Raw genomic sequence first — 25749 nt, 5'->3', positions numbered from 1 at the left:
AGGTATTGATACAATTATGCCACACAAAATATTGAGATATTATGCTGTATCATTTTTCCCTCACCCCTTCTGTTTTGTCAATGTGGCTTGATCCAAGATAAACAAATAATCCTCTATCTGTGTTTGAAAAACAATGATGAAAGTGATCTGAGAGTTAACAGGCTAATTTTAGCAAAATAACATATTAGCCACGAATAGTTAAACTACATCTGAAGTACAAAGACTTGCCTGCAGAAAGCTGAACCTCACCTAACGCAGTGGAAATCATGTTTTTAATAGTTTTATCACAGTTACTTTACACACTAGTTTTGTGCAACATTACTGAAGCTGAATAATAAACAAAAACAAAACTGGCTTCTAACTTGTCTGTGACATTCACGTGTTGATCATCTCCCAACACATGAGAGGTTTTCTATCGGCTGTTTACTCAGCAGAGTCCTGAGGCCTCAAACAACACTGCTCTGTTGTTGTACTGACATCATCACATGATCACAGTCGCTGACATCACAAAGACTGAAACTACTGCTAACACCACCCTGCAGCAGAGCGTCTCAAACTGGGAAATAATCACCATTTACACGCGTGTCATTGTTCTGTCATTACATTTTATCCTGTGACACACCAAAACAACTTTTTGACAGTCAGCACCTTCTGACATGATAGCAGCGTTGAGAACCAGAACACAACGAGTTGAGACACAACGAGGCAAGTGGATGAAAATCCTTCTTGATCTAGTTTGGTGTAGTAAAGGTTGAGTCACAGCATTCAACAAACAAAGCCAGTTATTTACCAGACAAGACGTTAAACTTCACACAAATGTTGAGTTAATCTGCGAATTAATGTTTCAATTACAAAACATAATTGTCTCATAAATAAAATGTCTGAAAACAGTGAAAAACAATCACACTTTTCCAGAGTTGACAAAGTCAAGTTGCTCCTTTTCTCAGACCAACAGTCCAAAAGCCAAAATATTTAGTTCACAAATATATAAAACAGAGACAAGCACCAAATTCTCACACTGGCGAAGCAGAAACCAGTTAATGGTTGGCACTGTTGCTTCATAAAGTCCTCCAGCTTTATAGAAAAACAATTATAAATCGCTGGAGATTCGACAGCAATTTTTTATTGTAAATAAATATAGACTGTCGTTTTAATTGTTTGGAGAAGGTCTTCTCTCTGTGTCAACATGACAGTGCCACCCATGCAAAAAAAAACTAAGGGTGGGTATCACTTGTCGATGTGCAAATGAATTGCTCTTATGGCAGTTACAGTGTGTGGGCCTTTTTCATGTTGTTTACTGCTCTCCATCTCATCCAGCACCTGCCTTAAACAGTTTTTGGATGTGCATGACTACTATGTTTTTCATGCACCCATGCATAAAGCCAACTCTACAAAAAAACAAACACTTTAGGATGAACCGGAATGCTGACAGTGAGCAGGACCTTGCTCCCAACCATAAGTGTGTCAGGTGTACTCACATAGAGGTGAAAGTGCAGGAAGCAGGCGAGCGGAGTGGGCGTGGCCTGTGGAAACTGTTGCAGCAGCGTCTGCAAGTAAAGCTCCAGCTCTTTCTGCCGCCGCTCCACCAGACTCTTTGAGTTCTTCCCCAAAATCTTCTTTGGAGGAAGCAGTCGTCGGTCCACCTTCTTCTCTGCTGTCAGCTGAAGGGAAATACACAAAGAAAAAACATTAAGTTATTACGCAAAAATGCCAAACATTCTCTTAGTGCAGGTTCTCAAAAGTGAGGATATGCTGCATTTCTCCAATTCGTATCACTGTAAACTGAGTATGTTTGAAATTTGGAATGTTGGTCAGACATAGGAAAACATTTCAAAACTTCACCTTCACTCTAAGATATTGTACATTATACATTTTTGAACATTTTATGAATTTAAATAGTGATATGTTTTTTACAGTCTGAGATTCCTGCTTACTGTTGTATTGCAGCTTTGACTTTAGAGTCTCCTCAAGTTTTTACAAGGTCAATTTTAATGTCTTAGCACATAACATTTTATTCAAACTTTCATAAGTCAGATTGCTAATCAATCACAGTCAATGTTTGGTCGGCATTATTTAATCAAAGTTGTGCAATAATGCACTCCGGATGTGGTGCATCTTAGAAATAATGCATTATGGTTATTTGTGAGTGGGGAAGCACAATATATCTGTGTGCGGCACATTATCCTCCAATAATTGAGAAATGTGAATTATTAATCATTGTTCCGATAATGGAGCTTCAGGGAATACTTCCATGTGATAACGTCAAACCTTTTCTAACAACAGCTGTGGGGTGTGGTTCCTTTGTGATTGTCCATGAACACCTTAAGAACAGTTTAAAAAGATATTATAGTAATAAAAATAGTAATAATAATAATAACAATAATATTAATAATATATATACAATCACTGGTGAGTAAATTCATTTTCATCAGTTGCACTGATGCTTTTTATTAAATGCAACATAAAGGGGAATGTCAGTAGTTCTTATGGTAATTTCAAATTGTTTGGATTGACAGTGCCAAAACATTGAAAATGCAACCTTTATTGTCCTCTTCACATTTTGTAATTGCAAGACAGAAAATTAAAGTTATTGGCCCCATATGTCCATATTGTGCATCTCCAATAATCTTTCATTTAATATGGTTTGTTATAGAACAAACATTGATTGCAATAAGTTTAGTGTAAGAAATACTGATTACTGCATCACAGCAACAAACTTCATTCAAAAACATTTGTTCTGCTGTTAGTTTACCCGCCCTGGACAGACTAAAACATATATGTTAAGTGAAAGCAATCATGCCCATCATACTAAACAGATCACTGCTTTCTCGTACCTTCTCGTGGAGGTCGTGGAAGTCGCTGTAGCGGTGCTTCACAGACCATCTGTGCTCTCCATCCGACACCTCGATGATGTAGACCTGAAACACATCAGCATTGTGACAATCAGTGATTCCAACCTGCTTAAAAAATAAACTGGAAAACAGAAGAGCTCTGATGAACAATCATGAGTTTTTACATCGGCGGCTGACTGTATAACACATCAGTACAGATCGTTAAATCATAAAGACACAAAATTTGTTCCCGGGCAGAGAAATAGACAGTTAAAGTGAACTGTCATTGTCAGCAGAGAAACGGCTGTAACATTTTCTGACAGCTAAATTAGCTCGGCAGTTAGCACTTAGCTTGTCCGTACTGTCGTCTTTTATAGCCCAGCCTCGGACGGTAAAGACATAACGACTTTTCGGACAACAAGTATAATAACTGACCAGCTTATGCATTCACTAAAACAGTAATTTCTCCAACTTAATCTTACTGTCACTTTGAAAAACCTGAAGCTAAGGGAAGCTACAAGCTAAGCTAACTAGCGCTAGGCTAAAGGAACCCAGACGTCACTTACAGTGTAGTTTTCCACCAACTCCGACCCGACAACACACACTTTCCTCTCAGAAACCTCCTCTGGAAACGAGTCAGACTCCATCTTTCGATAAAGAGAAAGCAAATATTACTGTAATGTTTTTTTAAAAACCGCCTCTAAATTAAAACGGCTGCAGAGGACTCCCTGTTCTTCTCTTCGGTTAGCCGTTAGCCGCCTCCCGCCGCCATGTTTGTTGTGGTGCCGGACGGAGCAGCTGACCGCTTTCAAAACGCTAAAACTTTATTAGTCTGCCTTTGTGTGACAGTTTGTTGTTTTTTCTTCATGTTTTTATTTCAGGAAAATCTGTTTAATGCAACAACGTTTATAAAACACACGAACATTGTATTAGCAGTCAGATTAGATAATTACACTACTCAAACAATAAAGGTTGACTTAAACTATTTAAAGAGTAAAACGACCGAAATGTGTCCTCTTTGTCCGATAATAGAAACATGACTCGTCGTTTAAATATTTATCGCAAGCGTTATGATTGTGTTTATTAATAGCAGCTCAGTAACAGTGGTGACAGCGGTAGCCTTAGGCACAGCATGAGGTAACAGACTTGACACGTCCATGTATGAGGAGTGGTGCTGTGACTTGGCTTCAAAATATTTCTGAGACAAAGACCAGCCCAAGAAGACAACAAATCCAGCCCAGTGAGAAGGGACAAGACACGACATGTCTCTTTGAAACAAAGCGCCTTTTAAAAGAAAAAAATTAAGATTTAAAGAGCATGTATTACTGATTTCAGAATCCGCTGAAGACAGACAGGTGTGTACAGTTGTGGAGGAAGTTCTCAAATTTTTTACGAAAGTAAAAACAGCAACATCACAATGTGAACGTATTTTAAAGATCCTGCATTCAAAATCTCACTGGAGTGACAGTACAAAAGTATTAGCACCAGAAAAAAAGTTATATAGATAGCAAAAGTCAAAGTAGGCCTATTCATTATGCAGAATGGCTCATTTTAGAAAAAAAACACTAAATTATATTTTATGCATGCATTAATGCATGAATATAAAAACATCAGGTTGTGAAGATGAAACTTAGTTATTTTCCACCATAGGTATTTGTATAATTTACTATTCAGATTGGAAGATTATAGGATACTTTCAACTTTCACAAATGTCACAGTAGATGCAGAATTGCAAGTCATACAATCCTTTTGTATTTCAGAGCGAATACTTTCTACAGAAATGTGTTTGAAATAGCAAAACCAAGTTTTTATTTATGTTTATGGAACTATATAACTCATCATATGACACTGAGATGCTGGCATCAAAAACAACAAGTCAGTGAATATATATCAAATAAGTCAGCAATAGCAATACCCTGAGATTTATATTTTATAATTGTGTTTTAATTTTGTTTAACCCTGGCTGTGTTTAACTTCCATCATGAGTATTGACAGACAATGATTAGTGCAGATGGTGAGTTCACCTCCCCTCTGTGAGGCAGGTGAACTCACCGTCTGCACTTATCTCTGTCTCTGTTGCACATCTGCTCTCAATTCTGCCCATTACTATGTTTGCACATCCATCTTCACTTTTCGCACACTTATTTGCACTTTTTCATTGCTTTTTAATCTTTTTTGTTTGTTTGTTTGTTCTCTGTAGATACTGTACATACCTTTACATACCTATACATATTATTATTATTGTTATTCTATTCTATTTTATTCTATGTTAAGTGCCTTCCTTTGTATTTCAGTTTGCATTATTTTGCCTTTTTAACGAATATTTTTATTCAGTTGCTACTGTAAGATTCAAAACTCCACTTTACAAACATTAGTTGGATTATGAGGATGCATAGCGACGACTTCTTATATGGAAATAGTCTAAATAGTCAGCACATAGTTTGCTGTATGTCATCAATAATGTTAACAGTAGGTTATTGTCGCCTGATGTGATCATCTCCATGTCTTTGTTCTGAAGATGTTGATTCAGTTAATCAGTCAACAAATCAAACTTTGTTTTTTATCACCTTTCATACTATGAGTCAAAGTGCACCATGGGTGATAAGATAGAACGAGGCCATAAAAACAACATCAATATACAAAAACAATTTAACAATTCAATTCCATTTCACATGAGGCAACAAGAGGGGTGAATATGAAATTAAATAATTTAATAGCTGTATTAATAAATAATACAATTGTATTTATATAACACCTTTCATACGTGGAATGAAGCTCAAAGTGCTTCACAGGGAGATAAAAAGAGATACATGAAGGGAATTAAAAAACACCAATTAAGTTTACAGATTATAAGAATCAGAGGGTAAGATAAAACATACATTAAAAAAACAAAAAAACAAATCAACACCTTACAACTGAAAATCCAGCTAAGAGTGTTGGTGGATTAAAAACACAGACCCCCTCTCCTCCTGCTGCAAACTCTTCTGTGTAATATATATCACAGCCACTTGGGGTCACCAGTGCAGCTGCAAATACTCTATATCGACACGTTATATCATATTATAGTCTGTGCTTTGTTGAATTGAATTGACCTACATACTGCATCTTTGAACAGAACGGTTTGTAATAGTATAGACGGTCATGCTTATAGCTGCAGGAAGCAGTTTAATGGTCGTCCTGAAGTGGAATTGCTTCATGTGATTTAGGCGACACATGTTTTATGAGACATTTAACATTGCTTAGGGAGGTTTATTCATTTAGTAAAATGTCGTCTCTGATCACTTCTTCTGGTAAGATGATTATAGACAAAACTAACAGTCTATAGTGGAGCTGCTCTGAGAGCTAAATGCTAACGTGAGCATGCAACATGTGCATAAAGACTGTTGGCATGCTGATGTTTAGCAGGTGTAATGTTAACTGCGTTCATCGCATTAGTGTATTTGCACGCTATCAACTGCAATCATAATAGGACAGCACTCCAAATTCAATTCAAATTAAAACTGAAGTGCGGTCCTATTTTGATTGTTTTTGATATTCATTCTTGAGGATTCAACACCCTTTTCTATAATTTATATTGAGAGTGAGTGTGTTACATTTGATTTTTGTTAAACACAAAGTACAGCTGAGCAGGGCTGCAGCACGAAATTCTGGGCCCTACGCTGAAGCAGTCTGCAGCCCCCTGGTCGTCCCCTCTTGATCCATGTCTCTCTCATGCACCTTTTGACATTTTTTTTACAATCAGTTTGCTTTCTTTTCCTTTATTTTATCTTTATATATTTATATATTTTATCTGTCTCCGATTTACATTTTTTGGGGAAAGACTTGACAGTGTACGATGGTGCTCTGGCAGCATAAAAAGCATCACTCAGCTCTAGCAGTGTTTGGAAGCCACATTTACACATCCTGTTCATCAGAGCGGAGGTAGTAACAGCTGCTAAATGAGGTCTGTGCAAACGTAAAGTTGGAAAGACTTTATGCATGCAACCTTCTGATTAGCAAAGGGGCTAATTCAAAGATGAAGAACTGCGGCTGTACATGTCCACAAACTGGGAAAACAATGAGATTCAGGAGCTTGCTACCCTCTGAGCAGAGGAAGAGATCAGCTACCATATAACAGAGAAGGTAAATGACGTCCTTACAGTAGAGGTTGATAGGAATGTCATTAATTTTGCAGGAATTTGCTCATTAACCAAAGTACCAAGTAAAAGTTTGGCCTGATGATGGTGCTAGATGAACAGTCAAAGGATCATGAGGGCGGACGTGAATGTCTGAAGCAAATTAATGGCAATCCATCCAATGGTTTTTGAGATTTTTCACTCCACTCATACATGAGAACCACATGGTGACACTAGATAAAAAAATTAGGGATGCTTTTCGAAAAAGGTTTCCATGAGGGATTCCTGCTATAAAAGGATTTCTTGGTTAACCCTTTGAACCCTGAGCAAGTTGGTGTGATTTCTTTCAAAAACATGGTAAAGGCAACCAGCATTAAAAGGTTGGTGATAAATGTTCTAGAAATAAACAGATTTGAAAAATTATTTCAAAAAAGTTAGGAGAAAATTATATTTATAAATATCATAATCACATATTCAAAATATGTTACACAATTATAATAATTTTAAAACCCCTTTTTCCCAGATAATTTACTTTATTTTGTATTTTTTTTCACAAATTTTCAGTTAATTTTCTTATACTTTTTCATTTTCATTTATTCTTTTGTTCCTCATTGCCTTCTTCCTGCATTTTAGAAAGATTTTTTTTTTCAGGTTTCAAAGGGTTAAGTTCGGGGGAAAATAAATCATGGTCAGGGAATAAACACAGTTTGTAGGACGCATTGTCTGGAGACAATCAATAGAAGAGTATAGATTTAATCTTACTGCACCCAATATTTGTTTAGATATTTTAATCTGGACCAAAGTAGTAGACAGACTGACTGATGTTGCCATTCCTTTGAGCCTAAAAACTGGAGTTGTGTTTTGGGAAGGGTTTTTTTTTTGGCACATCTTGTTTGGAGACAGAGGACATCTTCATTGCAATGTGAACTGCAACAATATTTCAGTGTCTTATAATAAATAATTCCACGTGGGTTACGTACATGTATGTGCACAATAACTGACTCCTGCTCCTGATATTACAGTAACCACCACTGTCCTCCTGCCCCAGTGCTGCTGGTTGTTGTTGCTGTACAGTGTTTCTGTTGTCGAGGGGCGGGCAGTAACAGCAGCGGCTGTGGGTCAGATTTCAGCTGCTAAAACTAAAGCGGAGTGAACCATTCTGCTGCAGGGAGGATTAAATGCATATTACAACCACAGCTAACACCGAAGTACATGCAGACTAACAAATATGTTGCAATATCTAATATATGTTTGCAGAAGTAATGTTGTGTAGAAATCTGTTATATTATCATGCTATTAATCAGGAGTGGACAAACATGCTAAGCCTGCACCCCTCCTTCTGTGAAAGCTGCAAATGGTTCCTCCCATCTCTTTATCCAGGCTCTGAGGGGAAGGAAGAGTCACAGTCAGTGCTGGTCAGAGCTGGGTGCATGCCACCAACTGGTCTGAAACTGAGAAAAAAAAAACTGCTTTAAATCAATTAGACGACGCTTAAAACCCCTCCAGCAGCTCACTCGAGTTCACAAATCAGAGCTGCAAGAAGCCGATTTGACTCTCAGAGAGGTACTGAAGACAGATTAGAGAGACAGGAGGGCGTGACAGGGAGCCAGCCGAGCAGGCAAGCTGCTGCTACAAGGGGAGGAAGAGCAGGCTATGCATCAGCCAAAGCCAGAGGTCAAGAAAAAAAGCGAAAGAATAGTGAAAAGGTAGACTCTGACAGAGGAGGGTCATTTGTGATCTGAGCCAGAAAAACTGACACCAGCCTCTCTTTGTTGTTGTTGTGTGGGCCACCGAGCAGGGATGTGAAGGAGGGCAGCAGGGAGGAAGGGAGGCGACTGCAAGAAAGACAAGAAAATGCTCTCAGAGATGATGTGCAGGAGGAGCTGCCAGCAGCAGCAGCAGCAGCAGGATGGGAAAGGGGCTCCGCAGAGGGACCCTTCCAGCCGCAGGAAGCACGGCTGGTCCAAGAGCTGCAGGGGGCGCCTGCAGGGGCGGAGGACAGGAGGGGGAGGGTGGCCGAGAGGGCGCAATCACCACCACCAGCACCCTCAGCGTCATCACCATCATCCCCGACATTTCCAGAGGCCGGTGATGTCTCTTCGGCCCGTTAACGTCAAAGGAAACAGAGCGAGGGGGATGCGGGCCCCCAAAAACACTAACCAGTTTCTGATGCACGAGAAGTACCAGATGCTGCATATGCGCTCCGACTCAGTGGGGAGCGACAGCGGCAGCAGCTCTGACAGTGACGTGGAGCTCACGGACATGGACTCGTACCTGGGCGTCCTGGAGAACGCAAGAGGAGCCCTTTTGGACAGTCCCAACCCACACGGCTCAACAACGCCACCAGCGCAGATCGTGGTACTGCACGACGACAGTCTGCGCCTGCACGAGGACAGTCTGCGCCTGCACCCGGACAATCTGCGTCTGCAGGAGGACAGCATGCAGTATTTCCCCTCTGAAGACGACCTGATTCAGAGCCAGAATTTCATGCAGAGGGACTTTGTTGAGTTCTGTGACATCCTGACACCCTGAGGGGAAACTTTCAGGGAGCCATTTTGTCCTCAGCAGTGTGAGACTCAAACCTCAGACTGAACGAGGTCAGGTTTGTTCTGCTTCATGACATCCTACAGTTTTTCTGTTTGTTTGTTTTAAATCTCCATCTTATCAAGTCATTTAGCCTTAAAATGTTAAGAATTTACTCTCAGGGTGAGATGATTTCACCAGTTTCCTGCAGAAAACAACTTTTTAAAAACATTTTTTAAATCAAGCGTAATTGTCATAATCCTAATGCAGTTATCTGCCTTAGTTAATCTTTTTTTTAAGATGCTGAAAGAAGTGAAATGATCCCACCCTGTTGATATTTCTTTTGGTTTAAGAAAACAACTTGAACTGAATGCAAGATTAAATGACATTATTAAGATGGATGTTTTTTACCCTTCATGTTTGAATCATATTTGGTTCATGTACAAAGCTGTGTCCAGGTGCTGTAAAGTGTTGCCTTTCTGTTGTTGTTGTTGCACACAAAGGGAGAAGGGCTGAGTGGTGGGAGTGAGCCCAAACAGCCAATCAGCATCGAGCTGGCTGGATTAGGCTGCAGATGATTGGCTGGTGGAGCCTGTCATTAACAAAAAAAGCCCTTTACTGTAAAGAATAAAAAGACAAAAGAAACAAACAATAAATAAATAACTGATGTAATATGGGGTGGTTGATTGTCTTTGTGGATACAAATGAGGTAAAATGAATTTTATGTTTTAGAAATATTTAGTAAAAGTTACCAGGGTCAGTGTGTCATCAGGGTAGCTCAGAGTGAGTAATGCATAGTTGAGAAATGACAAAAAAAACCAACCTCAGTGTTGCTCATATTGATTGAAACAGCAGATGATATGACAATATGTGTGAGGAGCAGCAGGAACAGAGATGAGCAGTAAAAAAAAAAAACATTTAAGAAAGCTAACATTAATTATACACATGCAGACTTAAGCAATTAAACACTTTTTTGGTTACATAATGGGTAAATTATTAGATAATGTTGAAACAATGCACACATAAAACAAATAAAGTAGACAAAGACACAAATGAAACTGAAGCATATCACAAGATAAAAAAAAAAAAATTAAAAAGTTAATGAAACTTATTTCCACTGTGGTCCTGGCCACCCAAAATTATCATTTTCGTAAATACTGCTGACAGTTACATTTAAGTTTAATGATTTTACCCATCAAACAAATAACACATGACATTCATTCATTCACAAATTTCTACTCCCTCCATATCCTTTAATAAAAAGTTTTACTGTCTTACATTAAAAGCCTCATACAGCATTTTCTTGTTACTATCATTAAGAAATGTTTTATCGTCCTATTCAGGAATTTCAGACTACCACTAAAGCGGGACATAGGGAGAAACATTTTGTTCCCGCATAGGGAGCAGATGAAGTGGGTTACATAAAGTGAGGTGGGCGGGTCACACCCACTTGGATGTGCAGGGAGGGCAGCCTATAAGCCTCTTTGTGTTAATGTGTCATAAACTAATAATGGTAACAGGTCAAAGTGTGATGAACAGGCAGGTTATAGATGTTTCTGACTCTGATTTATAGGATCTATTATTATGCTTTCTAAATCAGAGAGCAATGAATACAGAATTATAAAAAAAAAAGTGTTTAAATTGTTAAGACTGGCAAGTATGGGGGACTGAACTTTATTTATCAGAGTAGAGCGTGGCTGGGGTGTGACTTATTTTATTTATTTATTTATTTTTATATCATGACCCTCTCCTGAGCTACAAATAGTTTCTGCCCATGATATATTTTGTGATTTTTGAGAGTTTAAAAAAAAACATGGGTTTAAAATCAATTTATGAGTTTTAGGGTTCTGAGGGTATTTAATATGAATATAAAGTAAAATCAACCAAAATAAAATGGCCCACCCCCAACCCCAAAACGTTACTCCCTCCTCAGTGCTTAACACTTTAAAATTCCTTTAAAATAATGTGAAAAAAATTAGTCGCAAAAGCATAATTTTGTGAGGAATCAATCCTGTTCATAATTATAGTAATTAAGGTTATAACTCCTAAAAATATTTTTATTAATATTAAATAATTGATTACTAGTAATCAACTTTAAAAAATGTGTGTTCATAATTATGGCAACATTACATAACACCTTAAAATTCCTTTTAAATAATCTGAAAAACTTAATTTTTATGATTAATTAACTAAAAAATGTGAGTTCATAATCATGACCATGAGTTTTTAAGTTGATAACCCATACAACTTAATTTGTTCCAACTAACTTTTCCACATTACCTAAAAGATATTCGAAAGTGCTATGTAGTCAATTACCATATTTATGAGCACACGTTTTAAGTTAATTACTAAAGTAATTAAAAAGTAAAATAAAGTTGTTCGAACAAATTTTTTCATATTACTTAAAATGAATTTCAAGGTGTTAAAAAAGAGAAATGTTGTAGTTAATGCCTTCATTTTCCTTTTTAGTCTAATTATTTTACCCCACAAAAAGTTAGTGGGATAGACTCGGATAGACTACATAATGCAGATAAACCTTTATTTTCATGGATGTTTTTTTTTTCTTTTTTGAACTAGCATAAGACGATAAACATTGTTTTGATTAATTCATTTATAAGATGAACTAATTAAGGTTTTAATACATTAAAATATGTGATTCAAACTAAGCTGAGCCTCATCAAATCCACAGGAGGATGAGATGGCAGTTACTGCTATGCTACGCTAGGCTAGTTAGCCTCTAGCAGCACTACTTTAGGTATTTTTTTCTCTAGCTTGACTGAATTTAGCTACTGCCTCGTTTAATAATGCGAGATAACAGACTGAAATAACAAGATGTCCACATATGATGATATTTTTTAAATTACACACAGTTCAGGGGGGATTGTATATTTATCTTTAGCTAGCTAGCTTTGTCAGTCTCCCCAGTTAGCTTTAACTCTAAAGTGTTAGCGTTAGCTTGTTATGTTACTAGTGCTGCAGGGCTGACATTTTTCTGTAGGCTGACATGTTTCACCCTGGCTCCATTGTCCAAAAGTCTATTAGATTTTTTTTCCATTGGATTTTGGATCATTGCAGAAAATAAGCTCTGTGGTAAACAAATGTTTATGATGCATTGATACGTATTTTGTTCAGTAAAATAATCACAAATTAACACGACTTTTAGTATTGTTAAAGCATAAATGCAAAGTAAAAAGCCATTATTAGGTTATAAACGAACTACACTATAGTTGCATTACTTCAAGGTCCACACCACAACTGTCTATTTTAAGACACATAAAAGATTCGAAGTTCACAGTTTTATATGTATTTACTAAAGTAAATACCCCACTGTATCTTGAGCTTGTGTAAGCCACAGACCTTTTTTCAGACTTATAACCAAAAACCCATCCAAAAAAAATATTGACTTTAAAACGAGGGAACCAGGAGTGTGAAAATGCTCATTTCCGGGTTTTTAGTACTCATTCCTGGGGCATTTTACTGTTTAACAAAATAATTTTTATACTGTAAAACAAATGTCAAAAGTCTTATCAACCTTCAGCAAACATTACGGTGTTTGGCTTTGTGGGGCAGAGCTACATTTTATTGTACTGCTATATTTGGACAATTGAACAGGTTTTAGCTCATTCCCCAAACCAGCTTTACACTGTTTTAAGATGATTTACAGTATAGGCTATAACAATAGCTAATGCTGAAAGTGTAAAAAAAACTTTTTAAGTTCAAAAGCTACATAGAGATGAGATCAGGTCTGGAATAACCAGCCTGAAGGCCCTGGGGCAAGATAGAGCCGCGGGGCCCCAACACCCATGTTTTTCCAAATATCTGTGCAATGTTGTTTGTATCAGCAGGGAATTCACACCCTATAAACAACATAAACTGGAATGATAGTTTACTTAAGGCACTACAAACTACATAGGACTTTAACATTTATCAAAACTATAAAAACTAGAAAGAAACCTTGAAACATTCCCAAATTAACATTTTAACTCAAACAAGAGGGGACAAATAAATATACCTTATACTACAAGAAACGTTTTGCACATTTATCCATTCATTCTCCAAAAGTGCTTAACCTATTGAGTGTCGCAGGGAGGCTAGATTATTACAGGGCTGATACAAAAGCCCTTTTTACACAGAGGTCACGTTATAGAGTTGCTACAAAGTTAATCTTTATGCCTCCTTTGCATTTTTGCACAGAATCAAATGAAAGTGTTATCATTCTGCTCCAGTGTGTGATTATAGACTGCATCACAGCATCGCGGTTACAAGAGAGACATGACGTGTAACACAGCAGCGTTTGAAATAACAATGGCATAACATGGCAATAACAGTAATTTACAGTCTCTCATCCTCTGCTCCGAGGCTAAGAAGCTCTGTTATTTTTTTGAGTTAGCATTTAACTACTACTAGCTGCTTTTTAACCCTAAGCACATTTTCCCCACTTTTCACACTGTGTTCATGCATATGACAAAAATTATGGCAGATAGTGCATTTTGTTTAATCTTGGAAATCCCAGCTCAGCTCCTTCAAAAAGTCTAAAATACACTGTCTAAACAAAATTGGTACATTCATACTGTTAAGTGCAGAAAATGTGCCATTGAAACCCATTCAAATGGCAACTTTTGATCCCTCAACCACCAAAGCATAAAAACTGTTTTAAAACACTGTATTATTTCTGGTGTCATTCTAGGCTTTTGCCTTAGAATTTGTCATTTCTACTATTTTCCACCTGATAATGTCTTTTTTTGTTTGTTTTTACCATATTGGCCTATTGAGAACATACATGCTACTTCCACTAGGTGCACTTTTACAATCAAAGTTGCAGCATGTACCAGGCTGTGATAATCCAAAAGAAAAAAAAAATCTACTTTGCATCTTGTATATTGAAAATAAATCATTTTTGTTTTTTTATTTTTTCTACAATTTAAAACATAGTTTCATCATGACGAAAACATGGCATTTAAAAGGTTAATGAATATTTGATATTCATGATTAGGACTGATTTTGGTTAAAAATTATAGGGGTTGACAGATTATTGGCCTTATTGGGGCCAATATTTGGCATTTTGCTGATTATCTGTACTGGCGTTTTATTTTAATGATCGCTGATGAAATGAATTAATTAAAAAGTGCAAAGAAAGTATCAGCCTGGGAGGAACTTTTACTTTGTAAAACCTAAGGAAGCTATTTTTATTTATTATTTTTTTCTTAAAAATTTCACAATTATTTCTTTAAAAATTGTTGCTGGGAACTTGCTGTATTCGATGCGGAAAATTTCAGTATTGACAAAACATTTGCTAAAGGCATTTGAACAAAGTTTTGAGTTTGGTATTTTCCAAATTCTAAATATTGGCAAAAATATTTTCATCGTTAACTACTAATAATCAGTATTGGCCCTAAATAAAGCTAAAAGCTTGACTTTTAAAAGTGCATTTTGTGCGCAGAGCAATACGAATCAGTGTAATATTAAAGCGGGCCCTAAAGGTCAAATCTCTCAATGATGGGTCGCACACATAACACGTTGAAAAATATCACACCCGTCCTGCCCCTGGTCCCGTCCTGCCGGCTGTCCTGTTTTTACAGACACCTTTCGGCGCTGTTACCACCACGTGTGGCAGCTTAGAGGCGAGACCACTCTGTCCCCCCATTCCCCAATCGTACCTTAAAAAACCAACACAGAGGCGGCATAACAATATTCCTTGAACAGGCTGTGTGAAAGGGTTTCAAGTTTATATAACCTGTATATTTGCTTGGTGTCCATGAGCAGCAATGTAGATGTTACATTTTATGAGCCTTACTCTTAAATCTTTTAACAATATTTAAGATTTGCTGCATTATCTTAAACTGTGCATTTTCCCAAACACATTTCCCCAAAACCAAAGTAAGTCTGGAGGGTGCAGTTACACTCTGTGTTTTGTTGGTTAATCCAGCCTTGGATGATTTAATCCATTCACATCACTACTATAACTCATAATTTGTTATCGAAAAAATCCCATGTGTTATACTGAACTCTGAGAGTAAACATAACATCATAAGAAGTTTGTCAGCGAGACAAACCTCCGCAGACTGACCTTTGACCTGTAAATCAGCTAAATCAGCACAATGTGAAATTCATACTGAGGTTATGTTAACCACCAACACACACAGTCACACTAACCTACAGTGTGTTTGCCCTGTGTCTTTTCTTATCAAGTGTTCAGTGCCTTGCTCAGGGGTTACCGTGGCAGGTCACAGCTGCTTTATCTCTACAGACTCTATTGTATCTACTGTAGCTCTACGTTTTCAGCTGCTGTCATCGGCTGTCAGCAACGGCTGCGACTTAAACTTCTGAGCCTTTGTTGCGCAATCCTGCCTTCGATTGGTCAGCTGACACAGCCAAATAGGAAGAGAGAGAGAGCTGACGCACACACACACACGCGCGCACACACACACACACATACACACACACACACACGGACCGTGGCAGTAAGGTGGTGTGTGTCAGATTACAGAAAGTAGATCAGTCGCCTGCCAACACGTCTCTCAGCTAGCTACGCTAATGCTAATCTGCTGACACACGTTTTAATGTGTATACTTGTGAGGATCCTCAAGACATTTCCTAAATCAAACATACATATAAACTTAGTGAATAAATAACAAAATAACTAAATTACTAAATACAAACCTTAACAGAAAAAAACAAACAAACACCCAAACAGCTCTTGACTAAAATTAGGAATGGACAAACTTACATTTTCAACATCAATTTAGAAAACACGCTCACTTTCCTTACTTCAAAAATGACTTCAATTTGTTAAAAAAAAGTCCTCACGAAAACACAGAATAGCATACACACATTGAGAGGTGTGTATTGTTGGTGACGGGGCAGCCGTCCAACAACAAGTACAGACAAAGTTACACAATGAATGACGGTTAAAAGCTCAGTGACACACCCACACACTGATGCCCTTTACTGAAATCTGTGAGCGTCCGTGTTGTGTTTGCAAAGTTTAATATTTTAGGTGTCTCTGATGATCCCCAATCACGTGTGTGAATTAAGAAACTTGCTACTGTGCAGCTGACTGATGATTAATTAAATAAACAGACAAAATAAAAAAGCATTTTATACACTAGAAATATATTTCCACATACACTACATGGCCAAAATTAAGTGGACAGCAGAATATCCCACCAGCATGTGAGAGATTAAAGTGTGAACAGATCTGCTACAAACAGCCTCCAGGCTTTCCACAGAAAAATGTTAGAGCCAATTTTGAAATTGTTATAATTATTAAGGTGTTTCCCTTATTTATTAGATACTGAGTAAAAGGAGGTAGAGATGGATGGAACAAATGTTGGGTTTCCACAGGAGCACCCCAAAAAACATTTTCCAAGGTAAATTCCTAAATATTAGAAATATATATTTTTTTAAAAATTGGTTCGTCAAAAGAGGCAATGTTAGGTTTCGACATGTCTGTATTAACAACGAGACGGAAATGACCAAATGGTGCAGACATCATAACCATAGGTGGGTTTCCAATAACCCGCAAAGTGCGCAAATTGAAATTCCTCCATCCATCCATTTTCTTCCGCTTATTCGGAGTTGGGTCGCGGGGCAGCAGCCTAAGCAGGGAAGCCCAGACTTCCCTCTCCCCGGCCACTTCGTCCAGCTCTTTCCGGGGGATCTCGAGGCGTTCCCAGGCCAGCTGAGAGACATAGTCTCTCCAGCGTGTCCTGGGTCTACCCCGGGGCCTCCTACCGGTGGGACGTGCCCTGAACACCTCACCAGGGAGGCGTCCGGGAGGCATCCTAAATAGCCTCATCTGGCTCTTCTCAACACGGAGGAGCAGCGGCTCTACTCTGAGCTCCTTCCGGATGACCGAGCTCCTCATCCTATCTCTAAGGGAGAGCCCAGCCACCCTCAGAGGAAGCTCACTTCGGCCGCTTGTACCCGCGATCTTGTTCTTTCAGTCACTACCCAAAGATCGTGACCAGGTGACTAGGTGAGGGTAGGAACAAAAATCGACCGGTAAATCCAGAGCTTTGCATTTTGGCTCAGCAATTGAAATTGTGAATATAAAATATACCTAATGGAAACATATCAATTTCTAATAAAGTCCCATTTATTGCAATTTAAAAAAAAAAAAACCCTATCACATAAGGTGGTATTTTAAGCAATTTGAAATAGCCATATTTCACAAAATTGCAATGGAAACATTTTTTTTCGCTTTTATAGGTCACATGATGCCTTGGCTCTGCGTTTTTCGGTAGGAACTGGCTCCTTCATGATGCAGCAGGAGCTACAAGGTGTTATTGCATCGCATAACTCTTCAAAAGTTGAACGGATCATCTGGAAGTTTTGAATCCACAACTCAACTGTGAAACAGTAGACTATCACCTCCCAGAAATCCCTCATACTGGGCAGCTCTCACGTATGAGGGACTTACCTTTCCATTATCTCTCACATAACACGCCTACGTCGCCTTCGATTGGAAATAACGGCGGCTGGTGTGGTTGCTGCATTAGAAATAAACCTGCTCATGCTTTGAAAACCCATTGCCATGCTTTTTGGAATTTCATTGCCAGAGGAGTCGTTGCATAACATCACTCAGTGGAAAAGCAGTCATCTCGCAAAAAAATATTGTTTGTGCAAATCTGTAATGGAAACCCACCTTCTAACAATCATTTCCCATCTCTGTTACATGGCAGCAGATGTTGTCCTATCCTTGAAGGGTACGGAGCTCCTGAATCTCAATGTTTTCCCAATTTGTGGACATTTACAGACGCTTTTCTTCTTTGAGTTAGCTGCTAACTGTTACCGGCTGGTCTTTACATCGCCCGGCAGTGGGTCGCACAGTACCAGTCTGTAAAAACGTCACACCTGTTCTATCGATGCCGGCTGTACCTTTTACAGAGACACCGTTCGGCGGTGTTACTATCTCTGCTGGCAGCTTAAAAGCGAGACAGCTCTGTCTTCTGATCCTGTGATTGTAGCTTTTATACAGATTGGCGAGGCGGCATAATAGTGTGAGATTGCACACGGGTCTCAGGACTGAACCTGACCTGCAGACTGAGTATTATTTGGACCTCATGTTGTGTTGATCAATTTGTGTCTCCTCTTATTTCAATATAAACACTTCTTTAACCCCAAACATTTTTGGGATGCCTGGGACTGAACCCTACCCACAAAGGAGGGATGAGCCACGGAAAACACATGAAGAAACACTAATATGTGTGGAAACAGACTCGGACTTTAGACTGGTTCTGGTTCTGGGTCAGGTCTCAATGACTAGTAAGTTGTCGTAGTAACTGCTAGCCTGGAAAAATGAGCCGTGGTGTTTCTCACAGGTCACATGACACGAAAGACGTCCAGAAAACAAAAATAATCCTGATACCAAAAGTAAAATTATCATCACGTTTGACCGCATCTGCAGTGAAACCACGGTGACACGAAGCGCACTGAGTTGTGTGTTTCTACCAGAGCTCTTAACCAATCAAAGCATAACCACAGTTGTTGTTTTGGTTTATACAAAACCAAAACCCTGGAAAAAACCTCTGCTGCTTCAGTGTGTGTGTGTGTGTGTGTCTGTGTGTGTGTGTGCGCGTGTGTGCATGTGTGTGTGTGACTGGGGAGGGGGAGTGTGTGTTATGAATAGATGAAGTGAAGGAGGGAGGCGGAGTTGAGGGAGTTTGATGCTAAAACTCAGTTTGGAGTGGAAAAGTACAGCCGTCTGCTCCGGAGGCGGAGACATCGCTGTTGAGTACACAAGCCGGCCAATCAGAGCACGGAAAAACACAATGATTGACAGCAGTGCTCAGCTGTGACAAACCAGCAGCGAGTCTCCATTTCTGAACTCTGGCTTCATATAAAGTTTAGTTTAGACTTTCAGTGAGAAGCTTCAGTTTCAGAGATTCAACTCTGAAGTGAAACAGTATATAATATGAAAAAGGTTTATGTATACAGAAAACAGAACTGTGAAGATGCTGATGCAACATTACCAAAAATGCAATTAATTTTTTAAAAAAAAAATGTTTATGATATTTACATTGTTTTTGCCACGATGTTTTTTAAAGGAATGAATTATATTAATTCAAAACTTGTAATTAAAGGAACAAAAACAACTGAAGCATTATTGACCGTTCACTGAGCCCCCTCCCCCCAAATTATCCAATTGTAGCTTAGCAACCGTGCCTAACTATGACAAGCTTTGGGGTTCTCCACATGTTGAAGTATTTACATGGAGCTGCAGTAACTATGCACATTTACTCAAGTGCTGACCACTCTGAAGTATTTGTACTTTAGTTGAGTATTACTGTTTTACTTTATAGTTCTTCTCCACAATATTTCAGTGAGAAATGTTGTGCGTTTTACTCCACTACTTTCATCGGACATTTTTTTTTTTTGGCGCGAAACTGCGTTATTCAGTGTTTTTAATGATTTTAATCACAAGGTATGCTTGTTATTTATTCTGCAGATATTTCAGGTCGTAGTTAAAAGCTCCTGAACAATGACCACTGAAGGAATTTTTACTGGGAGAAGTTTGAGAGCTGGTTGCAATCTGTAATCCTCACTGCTAGAAGCCACTAAATCCCTCTAAGTCTTACACACTGCTCCTTTCAGTCAGATTTTAAATGTAGGAGTTTTACTTGTAACAGAATATTACAATACACTGTGGTATTACTACTTTTACTGAAGTGAAAAATTAGAGTATTTCTACTAATTCACTGTGTTTGTTGAATGTAATACAGTAACATCTGTGAAGGTAATGCAGGCTGGACACGTTTAGGTTTATGATGTTTGAAAAAAAATATCCTTCTTACATAAGAACAAGCACATTTTGATAAAACAGTCTCTAAGTTTCAGCATGTACTCTCTGTGAGGCTGATCAGTGTAAGTGTGTGATCTGTTTGCCACTGCTCCACTGACCTGACGGCTTTAACACACACACACACACACACACACACACACACACACACACACACACACACACAGAGGAGCTCAATTCAAGGAGGGGGGGGGTTAATATCCTTTCAGCAGTGTGGTGAATGTTTCACTGGACTGACAATCCCCCAAGGTACACACACACACACACACACACACACACACACACACACACACACACACACACACACACATTGCACTAGCTGTGGACTCAGTAGAAGAGCGTCCTTGTTAGGTGGATATAGAGAGGAGATCTGCGGTTAAATCATTCAGTTGTTCCAGCTCAAAAGGCTAAAGTCTAAGTGACATCACTTGTCAGAGTTGTTAAAGTAAAAGTTGAGTTTCAAGTACTGTTTTGATTTTGTTGAGTCTAAAACCATCATATTCATTCATGATTTGAGTCTGACTCGAGTCCAGTGGTGGAAGGAAACTAAAAACATTTACTTAAAGGTCCACTGTGTAGGAGTGTAGGGGGATAATTTGGAAGAAATTGAATATAATATTAGGAATTATGTTTAGGTGTATTATTTATCACCTGAAACTAATGATGTGTTTCATTCAGAGTTGGAAGTTGAGATATTTCAACCTCCTACTAGAAAAAGTACAAAGAAACGCTTGTTATTTCTACTTGTGAAGTCTGATGTCACAACAATGGCAGCATCCATGGAGGTGCACGTTTAAACGGTAAAAAATAAACTAAAAGGCAACGTAAAGTGTATTTGCATGTATTTCATTAAAATAATACATCTGCTAATATATATTAAAATCTGCTCTGCATGTAAACTGATGTCAACATATTAGCATTTAATATTATTAGTATTATTATTAGTAATATTAGTCTTTATTCATAATATGAGTACTGAATATTAATATATTATTAAAACATAAGGGGGGAGGGTGCAATTGTCCATGGATGAGCGACAGAAACACCAGTTCGTCACTGTCTGTCATGTCTTTTCTTTTCTTGGAAGTTGGAAATTTCAACGGGGAAACTCTAACCTCCGACTCTGAAGTGAAAGCAGCATGAGAATTGCTAAACTGTTGTTACCTCCTCCACAGAGCTCACCATGTTGTTTCGACAACATTCAGGAGTTTTTTAATTGGGAGCCAAATTATCCACAGAGGTCTCTTCCTATCCAAAACAAATGGACCCCTGTGATTTAAACCAGTAAAAACACTAAATAAAGCAGTATACGTTACATAATCTGTTTTTCTGACGATGCTCGTAGTGAAGTGGCTGCTGAATACGGTGACCAACGTTAAAATGTGAATGGCCTTATCCAGAATCGGTGTTTGGTTTATTTGTTCACGGCTACTGTAGAGACATGATGACACAATATGGCGATTTTTGTAGATGATATACAAATATAAACAGCTCATTCTAAAGTAATGAAAACACAACAATTCTAATTTCAGGTGATTATACACTACAGAAAACACACTTATTATAATCCATTTTTGCCAATATATACCCCAAAACCCTACACACTGGACCTTTAATTATATTTGGATGCTGATACTTCTGTATTTTTACTGAAGTAATGTTTTAAATAAAGGTTATACCTCATTACAAAGTGTTTCTGCAGTGTGGTACTACTTATACTAAAGTGAAAGCTCTGAGTACTTCTTAGAATAGATAATATAACAGAAAGCATTTATTGTTTTGTACTGCATACAATGAAAATAGGAGTTTCACCACTCCTTAAGTCTAAGTCAGGTACTTGATACTATATACTGCAAAAGGCACAAAAAAATACATTTTTAAAAAAAGCATATTGTTCAATTCAGTAAATAAAGTCAAAATGTCACTCGAAACATTAAGCGTCTGCAGAGAGCAGAGTTAAAGGAAGTTACTTCACGTGCAGAAGCAAAACAAACTTGTGTGAACAAGTCAGGTCAGGTTGAGCCGTCAGTAGTGAAGGAGCAGTCAATGATCGATAATAAAGTGAAGTAAAATTTGGCATCATATCAAACCAGCTTAATGTTTTGCATGTCATATCTCACCAACTAGCTTACACGTGCAGGAAAAGTACTACAGTAAAAGTACTCAATAAATTAATTCAACTAAAGTAGGTCAGATGTACAACAAAAACTACACAACCGTTAGTGTGTTTGACACGTCCTGCATGTGTGTGTAAGTGTGTGTGTCTGTGTGTGTGTGCTGAGGATACAAACAAGGAAGTGAAACAGGAAACCTCAGTGTCTGATTGGCTGGCCGGGACACACAGACCTGCCTAGTTACTCAACAGCACAGTGACGCTGAACCGTCTGTTCAACACAAGTCCTCTTTCTTTTCCTTCCCGTCTTCACCCTCCACTGAACAAAAATGCAGCCGTGTGTTTGGTCTCAACATGTACGCGGATTCTCCTGGTTGAAACTCAACTGCAAATGTCTAACTAAAACTACAAATATTTGTTTTGTTTGGAGAGAATTTTGTTGGAGGAGTTACTGAACATGAAGTAACACAAGGCAGATAATTCGGAGGCTCCCTGGATAGAGAGTACATTACACTGTAAAGACAAGACTTAACATAACAAAACACTAAAAGTTATACCAAACAGATCCATAAAAACACTCCTCCAGCGTAGTTCTGTTTGGGTGTGCATGACTTGTGTTTCTGTTCTCCTTTTCACTGGACAGATGGTGAGACAGAAGGAAGGATAACTTCCTACTGAGGTAATAAAAAAAAGAAATCCAATAAATTCAAAATACCTCCAAGTACAGAGCCAATGGCGAATAAAAACTTAGTGTTTTAGTGTGAAATGAGAGGATTTCCTGAACTGTCTGCATCTGACCTTGTATGTCGAGGTGGAAAAACTCACAGAGACGCTGATAAAGAAACACCTGGTCAGCACACACAAACACAAACGCACACACACACACACACACACACAAAGTTTAACTTCAAAACCTGCAAGATCTCTATATGAAAAACAGTATTTCATAGCTTTCAACACACAGAAAGCAGATTAGCAACTACAAAATGTTCCTGTTTGTTACACTAATGCAAATCTGCTGACGTGCACAAAATGGTTTGTACTTCTGTACTTTTACAGACCCTCAAATTCAGACAGTAACTTTTTCCCCCAAATCTGAACCCAAACCTGTTTCTAACCTTAACCCTAAAAACAAACTCTGAAGTACCAAACAAGTTTGGACCGACAAAATGTCCTTGATTTCCATAAAGGGTCTCAACTTTTTCAAAAAGTCCTCACTTTTCAAGTGCTTTCATTTTTAAAAATCTGCTCTCACTTTCTCAACATCTCTTCACTTTCCAAAAGAAGCTCTTTACTCCTCTTCACTTAGACGTCAGTCTGAAGTCCTCACAAGGACAGAAGAACAACACACACACACGTAGTTCAACTTCTATACCTGTGAGGTCCCTATTTGAACCAGCATTATTCTTTATCTTTCATCCCCACAGAGAGAAGAGTAGCAGCTGAGACATGTCTGTCCACTGTCCAAAAAAGCCCTTTCCTTTAAGAAGTGTCTTCATGTTAAAAACATGTTCACACTTTACAGAAGTCTCTTCACTCTGAACTGTCTTCAATCAAAAGTCCTCACATGGACAAACAACACACACACACACACACACTTAAACATCCATACCAAGACTCTATTTTTTACTATCCCTAAAAGCGACTCTGATTCATCAAACAAGTGTGGACCGGACAAAATGTCCTCACTTTCAAAAACGTCCTTGAATTCTGCAACTGTCCTGTCAAAAATAGGTCTCAGCTCTTTAAAAAAAAAAGTCCTCATTTGGCAAAATGCCCTCGTTTCTCAAAAATGTTTTCATTTTTCAGTCTCTTCTCTTTCCAAAGAAGGTCTGTACTTTGTAATGTCTTCAGTCTGAGGGATTTACACCTAAACCGGTCCTCACAAGGACAGAAAAAACAACATACACACACACACACTCACACACACACACACACACACACACAGTTTTAGTTCCTGGTTTGAACTTGAGTCTCTCATGGAAAGGTTAAAGTTTACCGTGTTTTTCGACTTGCTCGGTCTTGACACAAAGCTATTTCAGCCCATAAGAGATTATCGAAATTTATTAGAAATTTTGACACGTAAACACATTTTATAAAATTAGGACATAATTTGCTCCTCTTTGATCAAAATGATTGAACATCAAGTTTTCTGAATTACTATCGAATCACACTGTGTGATTCCTTAATCATTCTTAAATTTTCGTCTGTTTATTTTCAAGTTAAAGATGAACTTCCGCAGAGCGAGGAGCAGTGGTGGTGGTTAACTGTTAACTGGCTTTGGACCAACGTCAGTGTGGAGGAATGACTCTGACGCCCCCCTCTGGTCGGTCTGCGTCACTTAAAAACTGCCTCCGAGTCAGAGGAGCAACAACTCAGCTCGAGTCCTGACGTCTGGTGCAAATCTGACCAGAGATCAGTGAGATACATTAAGTATCAGAAGATAAACAGATGCTTTTTTGAGGAATGAAGAGATCGTCTTTAAAGGAAATCAACATAACAGAAGGAAACGCATCAGTTTGAAGTAAAGGAGGAATTCAACATAGCTGAAGCTGCAGATTCACACGTTATTTTGGATGAAACTGCATCACACCAGACTGTTAAAATCTCCAGAGATCTTAAATATTTTCAAGTGCTTATAAAACACAGCCAAGGAATTCTTTTGAGAGGGTTTACCACAAATCAAAGGTAAATTAATGAAAAAAATCTTAAATTATGAAATATTAAGAGGTTGTGATGGGTTAAAAAAGGTAGAATATGGTTTTCAAAGGGCAGAAAGTATAAAATTGCAGGTACTCCTTCAGCTGTACTTTAAATTTGGAGTCAGCTAATGGATATATAAATAGATTATAATACAATTAGAGGTTTTTATTGGATTATCTGCAAGATGTAGGAGGCTTTTAAGGTCACCAAACACTGAGCTGTCAGTGTTCATGAATGCCAACTGTACATTTAAAGTAGAAAACTAATAAATGAGAGATGTGGTAAGCTAAATGGAATTACAAATACTAAAATGCAAACTGCAAGTGCGAAACAAAGGTATTCTGAGACACATAAGTTAGTTGAAACACCCAAGATTAATAAAATTAAATGCTTTTGTAAAGATAATTAAATTCTAATAATTTGGTTTTCCTTTTTTTTTTTTTTCCAATTTCACTAATTCATTCATTTGGCAACAAAATAATTTTGTATATATTCTCTATCTCTTCCTTGTGAATACAATTACATGTCTATGTCTGTCTTTTTTTTTCTATTTTTCTTATCCCTAACTTATTTCCCTCCCCTGTACTGTGAGCATTGCCAACCCGGAAAAAATTCCTTGTTCCTCATTTGTTGAACTTGGCCAATAAACGTGATTCTGATTCT

The 25749-nt window shown here is 38.1% G+C and overlaps 2 protein-coding genes across 2 annotated transcripts in view; one reads left to right on the top strand and one right to left on the bottom strand.

Annotated features, from left to right (window-relative positions):
* The window catches only part of nisch (nischarin), a 33491-nt gene extending 29533 nt beyond the window's left edge, over nt 1–3958 (bottom strand). The window contains exons 1-3 of the mRNA XM_042509783.2: nt 3398–3958; nt 2835–2918; nt 1479–1661 (exon numbers count right to left, since the gene is read on the bottom strand). Of these exons, the coding sequence (XP_042365717.2) occupies nt 1479–1661; nt 2835–2918; nt 3398–3478 (348 nt within the window). The 5' untranslated portion in view covers nt 3479–3958. The remainder of the gene's footprint in view (nt 1–1478; nt 1662–2834; nt 2919–3397) is intronic.
* Nucleotides 3959–8341: 4383 nt separating this feature from the next.
* Nucleotides 8342–10141, top strand: LOC121949950 (uncharacterized). Its single transcript, XM_042495821.2, has one exon. It carries the CDS (start codon nt 8801–8803, stop codon nt 9476–9478), a length of 678 nt encoding a protein of 225 aa, XP_042351755.1. The 5' UTR covers nt 8342–8800; the 3' UTR covers nt 9479–10141.
* Nucleotides 10142–25749: the final 15608 nt, after the last annotated feature.

The sequence above is a fragment of the Plectropomus leopardus genome, chromosome 2, assembly GCF_026936395.1.
Source record: "Plectropomus leopardus strain MGB_pleo_1.0 chromosome 2, ASM2693639v1, whole genome shotgun sequence".
Classification (NCBI taxonomy): Eukaryota; Metazoa; Chordata; class Actinopteri; order Perciformes; family Serranidae; genus Plectropomus; species Plectropomus leopardus.
Note: the sequence above shows the minus strand (reverse complement) of the source record. Positions and strands in the feature narration are given on the sequence as shown.